The sequence below is a fragment of the Platichthys flesus genome, chromosome 7 (genome assembly GCF_949316205.1).
Source record: "Platichthys flesus chromosome 7, fPlaFle2.1, whole genome shotgun sequence".
Lineage (NCBI taxonomy): Eukaryota > Metazoa > Chordata > Actinopteri > Pleuronectiformes > Pleuronectidae > Platichthys > Platichthys flesus.
In genome coordinates, this window is record NC_084951.1 from 23,958,170 (window position 1) to 23,972,599 (window position 14,430).

A 14,430-nucleotide genomic window follows, 5' to 3' on the forward strand; every position below is an offset into this window, starting at 1 on the left:
AGCAGGAAACACGTGAATCACTGCCTCTTGTAAATATTGATCAGAGATGAGTGAGGAGTGGGGGGGCCTCACTGAGAGCAGCACAGCAGGCTCACAGTGAGGAGAATAACATGCACAGAGCACCACCTGCTGGAAACCCCCCACAACACAGTCAAAAGTCTCCGTTGACACAATGATTTTGAGCACCAAGAAATCAATCAATCACATTTTAATTGTAGGAAGACATATTTTTGTCGAGGGAATTTCACCCAGACATGTATCAATGTTGCAAGAATCCACGAATCAAACACCACACATAGACAAGTACTTGGTTTTTACTTGCAAGGGAAGTCTGCACCTATGAGTAGGTCGCAGCCCACTTCGATGGTACTTCCTGTATACAGTGTATTTATTCAAAAGCTCAGTTACAAGGTCAAGGTGGGGTTACATTTGCATACAGAAAAGAGAACTAGACAGTATCTGTTTGTGGTTTCTTGCAGGCCTGTTGTTGCCCTGTTGTTGAACTCAGAGGTGCCAGACTGCACCTCCATGTCAGACTGACACACTTTGCATCAGCAGTACATTCAAACATGATAACTTATATACAATTCTTCTAACATTTCCCTCCTGTTTATCATTAATGAATGTCAAATCCTCTCTGTCAAGTCATAGCATCTCTCGTCAGCCACAAATCTGTGAAGACACAACATACTCCCACCGCAAACAGTCTCCATAACTTCATTTCTTGTATACGAACCAGGTTTCCAGCAAGTGCCCTAACAGTTAGAGGGTATGTTGGTTACTTCACTGACGTTGAGACGAGTCACCACTATTAGGTAACCCCCCCTTTGAAGTCAGGCTTCCCCTCCTAACCAGTGGCGTCACCGGTCTCCTGTGTTGCCTTTTTGCAGTGAGAGAGATGTATCCACGTTCCTCTCTCAGCTATTTTTACTGCAGTGGGTGTTGTGAGCAGTACTTGATGCGGTCCCTCCCACCGTGGGCTGTTCCAGTCATAGATATATATAAAGTCTAGATGTCTCGGCCAACGGAGTCGAACGTCCTCACATGGCGGCCATCTTGCCACAGGCAGCTCGCCCATCCATAACATTGTGTTGTAGTGGTACGTACTTTTTAAATAACCATAACTTAATAAATTCTCAACCGATTTTTAAATGGTTCGGTTTGTTACAAACCTCAGAGATGTAGTTATGACACTGCATACTTATGAATAATTATGTTATTTTCTAAAAAATAGAATAATGTTCTATATAGGTACAAGATTTCCCTTTATAAATATACATCAAGAATTGTTTTTTATTTTTTTTATTTAAAAAGTACATTTACCACTGCCAACACAATGTTATGGGGGGGCGAGCTGCCTGGGGCAAGATGGCCGCCATGTGCGGACGTTCGACTCCGTTGACCGGAAAAGCGGTTGAGACATCTAGCCTTTAGATATATATATCTATGGTTCCAGTGCTTCCTTTTTATCGCCTTGATGAACACGAAATCTCCCACAGTCACTTTTGGAACCTGTAAAGAGAAAGGATCGTTTGGCAGATCATTTGCAATTTTCACTTCTCTCTTGAGCAGGGTGGCTTTCATATAGTCAGCAAGTGTTTGTTCTTCATTTGGTACAGCTGTTTCCCATGTGAAATTAGGTATGTAATATGGGCGTCCATACAATATTTCAAACGGTGTAAGCGAGTTGTTTGCTGTAGGTGTAATGTGCATGCTTAACGTTACTAAGTCGAGGCACTTCACCCATGGTCTTCCTGTCCGTTCTACACACTTTCTTAGTTTACTTTTTATGGTGCCATTATTTTGCTCCACTAGTCCAGCACTTTGAGGATGATAACTACATTGGTGTTTTAAGTCCATTTTCAAACATGTCGACATCTTTTTTACTACATCGTTTACAAAATGACTTCCATTGTCACTTCTGATGATTTGTGGAATACCAAACGTGGGTATGATGCGTTTGCATAATGCTTTTGCAACTGTGATCGCATCTGGATGTTTGGTAGGTATGATCTCAACCCATTTGGAAAAAGCATCTATTATCACTAAACAATATTTGTATTGTTGGCAAGTGCTTAACTCAATGAAGTCCATGTGGATGGTATGAAACGGATACGGTGAAGTGGGAAAAGCCCCTCGCCTTGGTCTTATGTGTCCTTGTGAATTATGTTTCGCACATGTAATACAAGCTGCACAAAAATTCTTAGAATAGAGATTATAACCATAGGTTGTATACTGTTTGTTTACTAGGCCCACCATTCCCCCTGTTGAGACATGGCAAGGCCCATGGCTCAATATAGCAGCCCATTTGTATAATGATTTTGGAAGGATTGGTTTTCCTTCAGGTCATGTGTAGATATCATCTACAAGTTTGGCTCCTTTTTTCAGCCAGCCCTGTTTTTCTTGGGTAGTGGCTGCATGTTGCATGTTGTGCAATACTGTGGCATCAGCTGAAAAGTGTGTGTCTATCTGTTCCTGTTTTTTCATGGCTGCAGCTTTTGCTGAGATGTCTGCGAATGTATTTCCTAATCTGTTTTTTGTTTATAGGTTTGGGTGCAGCCAAGATGGTTGATTTCCTATCTTCACTAATCTTTCTGCCTTCTGCCGTTAACATGTGACCTAGATATTTGACCTAGGTTTTGCAAAACTGTAGTTGTCTTTGCTGACTTTATTTCCTGTTTTTGCCAAATGTGAATATCGTCTACATAAGATAATATTTGACTTCCTGATGGTGGATCAAATTTAGCCAAACAGTTACTAATGGCAGCTGCAAAGATTGTAGGGCTTTCTGCATACCCTTGAGGCAACCTAGTGTAAGCATATCCTTTCCCATCAAACGTAAATGCAAACCAAAACCTACTATCTTCATGTAGGGGAATAGAGAAAAATGCATTACTTAGGTCTATCACCGAGAATACTTTAGCTAATGGTCACATGCTGTTTAGCAGTGTGTGTGGATCAGGGACATTGGGCGCTCTTCCATTTTGTGGATGGTGCTGCCTTTTTGACTGGAAAAATCGGAGTATTACACGGTGACTCGGGACAGGGTATCAAAACTCCTGCTTTTAAATATTCTCTTATTACAGGGCGGATTCCGTCAATTGCATCTTTTTTAGAGCATATTGTTTTATGCGCGGTCGATATTCTCCTTTTGGTCTAATTTGAACTGGTGGACAATCTGTTAATGCACCCACAACTGTGGATCCAGTTGTCCACAGGCATTTTGGTGTCTCTTTTAACTCTTTCTCTTCCTCCTCTGTTAACAGCATGGTTCATGTGTCTGTGCTATCTGTTAGGTGTGTCTGTGGAGTGGTTCTTGCAACCCAGTGCAGTGACACCCTCTTGTACGCACTATGTGGATTTATTTGCACGTCTCCTTCCTGCGTCCAGTCAGACTCATCGTTTCTCTGCACCATTCTGGCTTCATAATTTAAGTCTTTCCATTTTTTCTTTTGCGGCTTCTGAAGTGACACGTGAGCGGTTTGGCCGTACCCCAAGAGTGCTTTTGCCTCTTTCAGTCTTTCAAGGAGAAATCGAGTGACCAGTAATACGTGGGAACCTGTTGTTCTTGATAAACGAATAAGGAAGATTCTCCCTCCCCCACCCGTTTTACAGACATTCCCCCCTTGTTGTTTGGTAATATCCCGATTCCCAGCTGCACCATCACATCGCATCCCAGAAGATTAAACGGACAGTTGCTTGCAACTACTAGAGATGCTTTGGCTTGTTTTCCCGTTTCTGGATCTTCTATCATCAAATATATTTGGTCAACACTTTCCTGTCAATCTGTCAATTTGCTGATCTTTCTCTGACATGTTCGTCTGACATGTATCTGCGTTCTAACGGTGTATTTATAACTGTCCTGCAGGCTCCTGAATCTGCTATGAAAACCACTGGGGCGTTTTCCACCCACAGCGTTACTTCAGGTCTGCTGGAATTAAACAGAAACGTCTCAGTCAAATCAAGCAATATCTCTTCACTTTCCTCCTCTTCACTTCCCCTATTCTGTTCTGCTGCTCTGCCTAGTCACTGCTTTTCATTATTCTTTGGGCAATGCCGAGCCCAGTGGTCTGTGTCTCCACAGACCCAACATCTGTCAGTTGGTCTCTGCTGCTGCTCTCTTCCTCTAAACTTGCCACTTCCTCCGTAAACTCCTCTTCCTCGTCCCCTGGTCCGACCTCTTTGACCACCCCCAGAGAAAAACACATTACTGTCTTCCTCATAATCACCCTGCCAAAATGCTTCAGATGCAATTGGCTTTCCTTTTTTCTTGTTTTTAATGACTTTTTCTGCGTGAATCAGCCAGCTCATGCATTCAGCCAGAGACATAAAATAGACATAATTTTTTAACACCCAGTCTTTTATTCCTGGGTGTACTGCTCCCACTAGAGCGTTTTTTAATTGTCGTCTGTACGGCCCCTCGTCGTCCTCGGTCACGGGTAGTCCACTATTCTCTTTGAAAACTTTTTCGAATCTTGGTCGAAAATCTGCTACCAATTCATCATCTTTTTGTTTTGTCTGACCAATTAGTCCATAATCAGCGCGTCGAGTGAACGTTTGTGTTGCTCTAGCTATGACACCTTCCACAGCCTGTTGCAGTGCTGGGGAGTCAGCTGCCAGTGGGAGCGAACGAGCTGCACCCACTGCTGGTGCCATCCGGGTCCAATTTCCCTGGATTCTCATCCAATTTGGCCCAAAAATCTGCATCAGGACTTGTTGCATTTCTGTACCATTTAAATGATACATGTTCATCAGACCCATGATGTCCTCCCCACATTCTACGACATTCACTTTGTATGATCGCACTCCCTCCACTGCGGCTTTAACATCACTTTGTGTCCAAGTTCTGAATACTCGTATTGTTGGTTGGGATTGATTATTAGCAGGATCATGAGCGGGATTTGCTACTTCTATTAGTGGATAAGCGTCAGTATTTTCTTCATCTATTTTTAACAATCCTCCTTGCCAATCCTTACTCCACTCAAATTTACCTCCGGCACCTCGCAATTTACTTTTTACCACAGATTTACTCGATCTGCTCCCCTGGTCTGGATCTGTTGGCATCCTGCTCGAAGGACCAAATATGTCGAGGGAATTTCACCCAGACATGTATCAATGTTGTAAGAATCCACGAATCAAACACCACACATAGACAAGTACTTGGTTTTTACTTGCAAGGGAAGTCCGCACCTATGAGTAGGTCGCAGCCAACTTCGACGGTACTTCCCGTATACAGTGTATTTATTCAAAAGCTCAGTTACAAGGTCAAGGTGGGGTTACATTTGCATACAGAAAAGAGAAACATCTTCATCATCACATCAGAATGAAGATAAACTATCAAAAGGGGGAAATAAAACATAATATGTTAACAAAATAACAACACTCATAACAAAGAACTGTGTCTAGTATATATAGAGAAGTGCATAAATATCTAAAATATCTAATCCAAAGAAAATGTCTGACATAGATGAAGGGAGCAGCGATGACAATTGTTATAATAAAGGTTTTTCCAGTGTCAGTATGTGGCAGATATATTTATAACTAGGCTTATGATGTTTTATTTTTATGGACTCACGTCTCCTTTTGGTTTTGGATTTTTGGATTTATAGCTTTGTTTGCACTTTGAGCTCAAACCTCTGCTGCAACCTTTGTTTAAGTTGTTCATTACGTTTGTTTATTTGTTTGCAAGATTTCGCAAAATCTACTTTATGGATTTGTTGCTGGATGGATGTTTTATAGGTCAAATAAGAAGCCATTGAATTTTGTAGCAGATCCAAGATTTTAACTCTCTTTAACATTGTGAGACATTTTCACTGAAGGAATACTTCCTGGTTCTTGACACACTGAGGAAACTGTGAGATTCTAATTGATTATTATGAAACTTATAATAATAATTATAATAATAACTCGATACAGAAAAGAGCAGGATCCTCCAGTGCAGTAAAAATAAAGCACATGAGTTTTCTCCCAGTGCCTGTTGGACCCGAGCCACTGTTCGTGTCAGTGAGCTCCACCTGTGTCTCTGATGCTATGACACATCAAGTCAAAATGTCTGCTGTGAAGAAGATGATCTGGCTCATCTGATGAAGACACACACCGTGATGTCAACAAGGCTGCCAGGACTCAGGCTGGCTCCAGGTCTACACAGGGAGGGTGTTCAGATTACAGGGGTAAGGAGAAGGTGGTGATGCTTCTGATGGAGCTGAAACATCAGTCGAGCCAAATCGTGTCCAGGGCGGTTTGTGGTGGGAGGCGGGGGGTGGACGACTCACCATCCAGGATCAAAGAGTGAAAGTAGTGAGTGTGAGCATGTGGTGTGAATACTGGAGATATCTTATTATTTAGTTTAGTTTCAGAGGGTTTTACTCAAGAACATATGTAGAAGATGTTTTAAAACCTACTGGTGACCATAACTTTTCACTGAATCCAGAAGTTTCTGGTTAAATTAAATGTTATAATGCCCTATGCCACAGAGTTAAAGAACATTAAAATAATTCCTGGATCCGCTCAATGAATCCTGACCGATAACACATCCTTCACAGTTCCATGCATTTAACTACACATTAAACACATTACCTGTCATGTTATCATTGCATGTCATAACCATTACAAAAAAAAGAATGCAAATACAAGATATATTTTTCCTCTTGACCTCTTTATTACATTTCCTTATTTTGTAAGGTGTAAGGTGTAAGGGTATTTAAGTGTTAAGTTGCACTAATGTTGCAGCTCCACTGACAAACAATGACATATCATTTACATAGATTAACCCCTGAGCGTGTGTGTGTGTGTTCTTGTGTCTTTGTGTGTGTGTGTGTGTGTGTGTGTGTGTTTGTGTGTGTGTGTGTGTGTGTGTGTGTGTGTGTGTGTGTGTGTGTGTGTGTCTGAAGATGCCTCACTCCTCCAGTCTGGGAGAGAGAGAGAGACATGTGGAAACCTGACAGGAGGACTGTGCCCTTTTAGCAATTTGTCAGCACCATACGAGGAGTTAACCTGTAGCTCAGCTCATAGTTAATCTTCTGCACACTCCAGCTCGGGGCTTCAAAGTGCAGCAGAGCAGGTTCCTCTCAGAACAGCCTGCAGCTCCTTTCCCTTCAAACGGAGCCAAACTACTTCCCTCCGGCGATGAAAATCTCTGTGGTTTCCAAGAAGCTGTGGTGCGTCCACAAGCAGCTGATCCTGCTGATCACGCCGCTCGTCTTCCTGCCTTTGATTTTTACTCTGCCCGAAAAGGTGAGTGGCATTTCCCCACGTGTGCATTTTCCATGTGAAGGATGGAAGATTGAAGTTTATTCGCAGACATGTAAAAGAAATGTCACAAATGTAGAAAAACGTATCCACAAAAATCTGATGAATTTTTCAAAAGTTTGTTTTCCAACTTGTGAGTACCAGACTTTTCCAAGAATGGAAATAAATCAAATGTGCATAATATTCATAATTTATAGCTGAAACAAGTTATTAATGAATTGAGAACAGAATCAATAGAATCAAGACAAGCAGCTATTTAGAACATGGATTCATATATTCTCATGTTTCCCGTAACTCAAACAAGAGGATTTGTCTATGTCTCATAACTCTGAACATCTTTTAGTTTTGGACTTTGTATTGAACAAAATAGTAAAACTGAAAACATCCTATTGAGACTCCGGTGAGTTGTGATGGATAAACTGAAACAATTCTTTGACATTGCATTGACTTCAGTGGTTAATTAATTAAATAATCAATCAAATTAAAGGGTGTTGTAAAGTGATGATTTTATTTGCAACATAAATCTAAAGAATTCACTTTTGTTCATAATCAGTCATTCATTAACATTTAATATTCTGTTTTGATTTACTTATAAGCTTTACACAGAAAAGGCCTCTTGTGCACACAGATGACTCCAACACCCTCAAAGTGATTTTCTGAAGTCAGTCGTCCATCGTCTGCCGTCTCCTTTTTGTTCGTGCGGCTGACTGCACGTTGATTCCTTCTCTTCCAGGAGGGACGATGTCTTTACGTGGTGGTTCTGATGGCGACGTTCTGGTGCACCGAGGCCCTTCCTCTTGCCGTCACCGCCATGCTTCCAGTCTGCCTCTTCCCAACACTGGGAATCATTCCGTCGAAAAAGATCTGCCCTCAGTACTTCCTCGAGACCAATTTCCTCTTCCTCAGCGGGCTCGTTATGGCGTCGTCCATCGAGGAGTGGGGCCTGCATCGCAGAATCGCCCTGAAGGTCCTGAGCATTGTGGGAGTGAAACCAGCCTGGTGAGAGAAACTTTGACATTAGAGGGAGCTCAAGGCAGTTCCCCACGGAATCAGAACTCCTGTTTGGTTTGCAGTCGATAAAATAACAGTGGCATCTTAAAAAGCATTTTTGAGACCAATTTGAATACTTGTGTTGTCTGTCTTCTTGGAGCTGGAGTTTGAAGTGTGAAAGCATCGAGCGACAGACATGGTTTTGTCTTCTTGTGTAATTTATCAACACTGAGAATATTCTATTATCCTCTTAAAAGTCATAGGTTCAAGTGAGCTGCCGTGCTGTTGATCGGTGTCACTGATCTGATCAAGAATCGTTTTATTTTCCAGGCTCATATTTGGAATGATGATGACTTCAGCCTTCTTGTCCATGTGGCTCAGCAACACGGCCACGACGGCCATGATGCTTCCCATCGCTAACGCCATCCTGGAGAGTCTGTTCGGAGACCTGGAGGCGCTGAAGAAGAACTGCAAGTCCCCGAAGGATTCAGACAGCGATATCATAAATGGTACGTCATATTTATAAAACTAATATTACAAAACTAAGCCAATTTTTACTTTAATCAAGATTAAAGCGAGTGAATCATAATGTCCCCAGTGAGAAAAGGTGATAATATGCCAACGTTGTGTTTACAGTTCAATCCCACTGCCACAGAATTATACCAAAATCGCTACATGCAGGTTTAATAATATTTGTTTATTAATGAAACGTGTCCATACTTCAGAAACCTGCAGACATGAATGTTTAACCTCTGTCCCCACGAGTCTTCAATGTGTAATCTAAGCTGCGAACTTTGAGCCTCTTTTTCCAACAAACTGAGTTGTTAGACACAAAGTTAGTCAATATTCAAGTGATGATTGATTAATGACGCTTATTGACATACTGTTGAGTATTACAGACACAAAGAGTTTTCCCTCACGTTTTGGAAATCAGTGTTATTCCAGACGTAGTTTTTACTTTAAACTCTTTTACTCTCTTTCAGGTCAGTGCACCTTAAAGATGCATTCGCTGCCGGCCGTGCCTGTGGAAAAACAACTGCTGTCGATAGACGGGTAAGAAGAAGAAGAATCATTTGACTATTGAAATGACACATTCAAGTAACTTGCTGGGAGTTGGATGAGAGGAGTCATATCAGTCAGATATCTGTGAATATAAGGCTGGAGCCAGCTGTATGCTTAATTAGCTTAGCTTAGCATAAAAACAAGAAACTATTTACTTTCAATCTTTTCTTGTCTCTAACACATATTTGTGTTCTAATGCTGTAAATGCTTTCACTAGGTGAAGGTGCTTTGTAAATAAAGTTTATTTCTATTATTATAAGATATGACATTATATCTGTTATGGACATGAATGGGATCAAATGTCCCAAAATGTCAAACTATTTCCTTTTAAAGTCCTGAACCGGGCAATAAAACTAAATCATGCAAAACAATGATATGTCCGATCACGTTGAAAGGACGGACGGGACGGAGCAGGTGGACGTGAGGACGACTGAGGAGATCCGATCAGAGTCGGAGTATCAGCTGAAGGTGTGGAAAGGATTCTTGATCTGTATTCCTTACGCAGCCAGTATCGGAGGAACGGCCACGCTCACTGGCACCGCACCCAACCTCATCCTGATTGGCCAGCTGAAGAGGTGACCTGAAGTTCTGTGCAGCGCTTAAACAGAGAACTTGGTCATTTCAGAGAAGTTGATGACAAACTTTTTATTTTGCTTCACAGTTACTTTCCAGACTGTGACCTCATCAACTTCGGCTCCTGGTTTGCGTTCGCGTTCCCGCTCATGCTAATCTTCCTGTTTGTGGGATGGTTGTGGATTGCTTATCTCTACGGGGGACTCAACACACGGTATACATGTCTGAAATGAAAATGACACTTGTCCCCGTCAGTAAAGGCCAAATGTCATTTCTTGATTTAAATCCTTTGAGGCAGAATCAGAGTTTTTCTATATATCAACAGTTCCTTTCTCTTGAAATACCTTGTGTCTCACAGTTTATTTGTTTTGCAGATTGTGCATCCAGAGACACGACCGAAGAGCCCAGGCCGAGGCCAGAGCCCAGGCTCTGATCCAGGACGACTACAAGAAACTAGGGCCCATAAAGTGAGGACTCGTGTATGTCTGCAAGTCTCGTGCAGCAGACGGCGAATGAGGTCATTTGTCATGATCACAGAGTCGTTTACTGACTTATCTTTATCTCATTTATCTTTATCTTTTTCTTCTTGTATTCGCTCTCAGTTTCGCACAGGGAGCCATCGCTTTCTTCTTTGTATTGTTCGCTGTTCTCCTCTTCACACGAGATCCCAAGTTTATCACCGGCTGGTCTGTGTTCTTTAAAAAAGGGTAAGAAAACACAGCGTATTGGATTTATTATTAATTACAGTACATTTTCTATTGGGAAATGATGATCGCCTGCTGATGATCTTAATGATGTCCTCTCCTTGTCCTGCAGGTACGTCTCAGATGCTGTCACTGGTGTGATCATCGTCTCCATTTTGTTCTTCTTCCCGTCGCAGAAACCTTCTCTGAGCTGGTGGTTCGACCCCCAAGGTCAGTGACCTCTCGTAAACGTCCTTATGAATCAATAGTTTCCAAACCAATTAATCAAAAATTATTAGTGACCAGCTGTTTAAAATATAAGAATAATAAGATTTGAACCACACAAAGGGAAAGAAATCAAAATGACAATACAAGTGGAAACGACCAATTAACAGCTCCTGACCTTTTAAGGTCGGGTCAGAAGTTCATATCGATTATTACATTTCTCGAGAGACATTCAGAGAAATTCAGTCTGTTTCTCTGGAACAGCTGATGCTAAACTGTGGAAATAACCTGAGGAATGTTAATTATGCAGATTAGAAAGTCTGCAGTGAGACTGTGGTTCCTCTGTTTCTGTGATTAGAGTAAGCTCTCAAAGTTATGTTGTCACAGAGGTTTTTGTGTGTGAGTGTGTGTGAGTGTGTGTGTGTGTGTGTGTGTGTGTGTGTGTGTGTGTGCGCACGTGTCTTGCATGTAACAAGAGACACGTGTGGGTGTACATATTATGCTCAGCTGGTCAAATAAACCACTGGGGTTGAGCCAAAAAAACAAATCGTGGGGTTCGCTTGTCTCTTTCAATTTAGGTCAAATTGTTTTAATAGAGTGGAACATGAATATCTAGCAGAGTGGAAAATTGGTTGTAGTTCAGCAAAATGTAGAAGCTGAACAGGAAACTACTGAAGTGTTAAAGACATAGCACGACAGCACAAATAATAAAATAAGGGATTTTTGGGTTCTTTTTTAGTTTGTCATATTTCTGTTGTTGATTTGAATATGGAAATGAATCCAGCTCCTTTTTTGACTTGTAGGCAGCAGAAAAGCATCCAATATATTTACAGGTTGTAAATGGGATATTGATTGAATCTCACACCAGCTATGTTTTAGTACTCCCAAGGATAACTAAATCATGGACAACTTTTCCAAAAGTTGAAACAATCTCATATTTAATTATCTTTGACTTATATTGTATTTTATTTTCCACGTTTTCCTCAGCTTCCAACACTCGTTACGTTCCTCTCTTATCATGGCAGAGAGCCCAGGACTCTATTCCCTGGAATATCATCCTCCTGCTCGGAGGCGGCTTCGCTATGGCCAAAGCTTGTGAGGTAAAGAAGTTGGATCTTCTGAAAACATAACTAATATTAATACTGATCTTATTCGTTCACTAGTTTTGTCTCAGTTGTTAGCTGGATAGCTTAGCTCTGCATAAAGAGATGTTGAAACAGCGGTAAAGGGTAAATCTACTTTGAATAAACCTACAAAAACCAAAGTGTTAAGATAACTAAATATGTCTTAAAGGCTTTATGTGCAGTGACTAATTACAAATAAGACTAATCTTAAGATATTAAAAATGATCTTTTCAAAACAAAGTGCTTTACGAAACCAGATAAACTGTGACAGGAAAGAGGCTCTGCTCTGTTTGGGTCCTTCTCTCCGTTTGGCTCTATTATGTTGTGATTTGCTCCTTGACCCTTGACCCCTGTCTTGTGGCGTTTGGCAGGAGTCCGGGCTCGCCTCCTGGATCGGGGGTCACCTCCAACCTTTGGCCGAGGTTCCCCCCGCCGCAGCTGTGATGCTGATCACTGCTTTCCTGGCCTGTTTCACTGAGTTCGCCAGCAACACGGCCACGATCATCATATTCCTGCCCGTCATTGCTGAACTGGTAAGACTGGGATTCAACTTTACATTACATACGTACATGCTCCTGCTGTGTAGCTGGGCGAGAGCAAAGCAATGGAAACTGGTGAACCGAGCTGGGAACACGGGTTCAAGCTGACCTCATGCTGGATGTTGGTCTAAGGCTTAGCGGGGATGTTAAACTCTGGCAGGAGATGTTCTGTTTGAAGCCTGTTGGACATTAACTGCTGTTTTCACTAATTATTGTCCGGAGCTTTTTGTTCTGCAAAGCACAAACTAAAACAATCGTTTACAGGACGTATAGAAAGCCTTGTCATCCATCCACTCATTAGCTCTGCTGCTCATCCTCAGAGGGCCCTGGGGGGGGGGGGGGGTAGGTTCGAGCCCATCGCAGCTGACTTGAAGGGCGGTCGGAGATCATATACCTCCGCCAAGGCCCAATAGTGTCAGGTTATACTTATCTGCACCAAAATTCATGCCCTGATCTGCCTTCTGACCCACATCCACACTTAAATTCAACAGGTTCTTTCCTGAACCACACCAGTGAGTTACCTGGTAATCCCTTCAGTAGCTTGTTGCATAATCCTTCTAGCAAACAGACGAGCGCAGTTTAAAGAACTGCCTCCATGGAGGAGGAAACAAGCTCATAAACCTTTTCTCACTTACTTCTTACAATTTCCAGCCTACGTGATTTTTAAGTGATGTGTATGAAACGGTGTCAATAAGCCAATAGAAGATTCTACACGTCATATTTGTGATTTTTCCTTCCACTGAGTGCAACCGATTTTGTTTCTTTAGGCAGCTTTCAATCCGTGTATCATTATAAAGCACGTTTGATGGATTTCACCAGAGCCTTTATATACAAAACAAGAGTTTGAACCAACAACCTATCCCCCCATGTTCTCGTGCTCATCAGAGATTGAGTTGACGGGTTAATTAGAGTTCTAGATAAAGCTCCACCATCTTTGCTCTGGCTTCTCCTGGTTGTTTGTGAGGTCTGATTGAAACCAGTGCAGCTATGGGTCATCTGTGCAGTGTCGTGCCGGTGATATAACATCCACATGTGTTCGTGTTGGTCTCTGCAGGCTATTCATGTGTCAGTGAACCCTCTGTACTTCATGATACCAGCCACAGTAGGATGTTCATATGCCTTCATGCTGCCTGTGTCCACGCCTCCCAACTCCATCGCCTTCGCCTCAGGACACCTCATGGTCAAAGACATGGTGAGATCACCGCGGCGGCTCTCGATGCTAACGCGATACGCAAACTGCGGCTAATCAACATCCTCGTCTCTCCTCAGGTGAAGACTGGCTTCGTCATGAACATCCTGGGCATCCTCTGTGTCTCTCTGGCCATGAACACCTGGGGCGTCTTCATGTTCGACCTGCACACGTATCCGGAATGGGCTCATCCCATCAACAAGACCGCTGCTGTGGTTGTTCAGGCGCTCAATGCGACTCTCTGATCACTCGCAGAGGAGAAGGGTCAGAGGGGTCAGAGGTCAGAGGACCGTGTGAAGATCTAACACTAAACGAGGACTCACGTCAACACTGTGTCGCTCTGGGAGCTTCAGGTTTCACCTGTTGTGACGCTTTTCACAAGTTTTTAAGGTCAAGTGTCTTTTTAGGCTCTCGAAAGTGTCAAGATTTCATTCAGAACAAGTTGTGTTATTTACTACTTTTTTTTAAAACAGAACCAGAGAAACATTTAACCTCAACAAAAATAAAACAACAACGGCTCGAGCTCTGAAGAGTTCGTTTTCTGTATTTTTGAAACTCCAGTGTGACTGCAGAGGGCGCTGTTTGTATCGATGAAGAATGAGAGAGAGGCATCTGTGAACAATCCTTTTAAAAATATATATACTTTGGGTTGAAATCAGCCACAGATCACATTACCTGTTTATTTGTCGTGTTTTAAATCTTGTCTGTATTAGCGGATGAATCCTGAATAATGAACGTGTACATTTTGTTACAGAGTGATTTGCAGGTAATGCAGTATAAATGCTGTTACAAGGAAA

The 14,430-nt window shown here is 42.1% G+C and overlaps 1 protein-coding gene across 1 annotated transcript; it reads left to right on the forward strand.

Annotated features, from left to right (window-relative positions):
- Nucleotides 1-6,626: 6,626 nt before the first annotated feature.
- slc13a3 (solute carrier family 13 member 3) lies at nucleotides 6,627-14,430 on the forward strand. The gene is made up of 13 exons (XM_062392480.1): nucleotides 6,627-7,233; nucleotides 7,982-8,247; nucleotides 8,569-8,747; nucleotides 9,222-9,291; nucleotides 9,696-9,875; nucleotides 9,962-10,087; nucleotides 10,248-10,340; nucleotides 10,476-10,580; nucleotides 10,690-10,787; nucleotides 11,769-11,881; nucleotides 12,277-12,438; nucleotides 13,499-13,636; nucleotides 13,714-14,430. The coding sequence occupies exons 1-13, from the start codon at nucleotides 7,126-7,128 to the stop codon at nucleotides 13,876-13,878; spliced, it is 1,803 nt and encodes a 600-aa protein (XP_062248464.1). The 5' UTR covers nucleotides 6,627-7,125; the 3' UTR covers nucleotides 13,879-14,430.

Coding starts and splice junctions, on each gene's coding strand:
- slc13a3 (XM_062392480.1), top strand. CDS start 7,126: ATGAAAATCTCTGTGGTTTCCAAGAAGCTGTGGTGCGTCCACAAGCAG. Junction 10,341..10,475: donor AAGAAACTAGGGCCCATAAA/GTGAGGACTCGT, acceptor ATTCGCTCTCAG/TTTCGCACAGGGAGCCATCG. Junction 10,581..10,689: donor TCTGTGTTCTTTAAAAAAGG/GTAAGAAAACAC, acceptor CTTGTCCTGCAG/GTACGTCTCAGATGCTGTCA.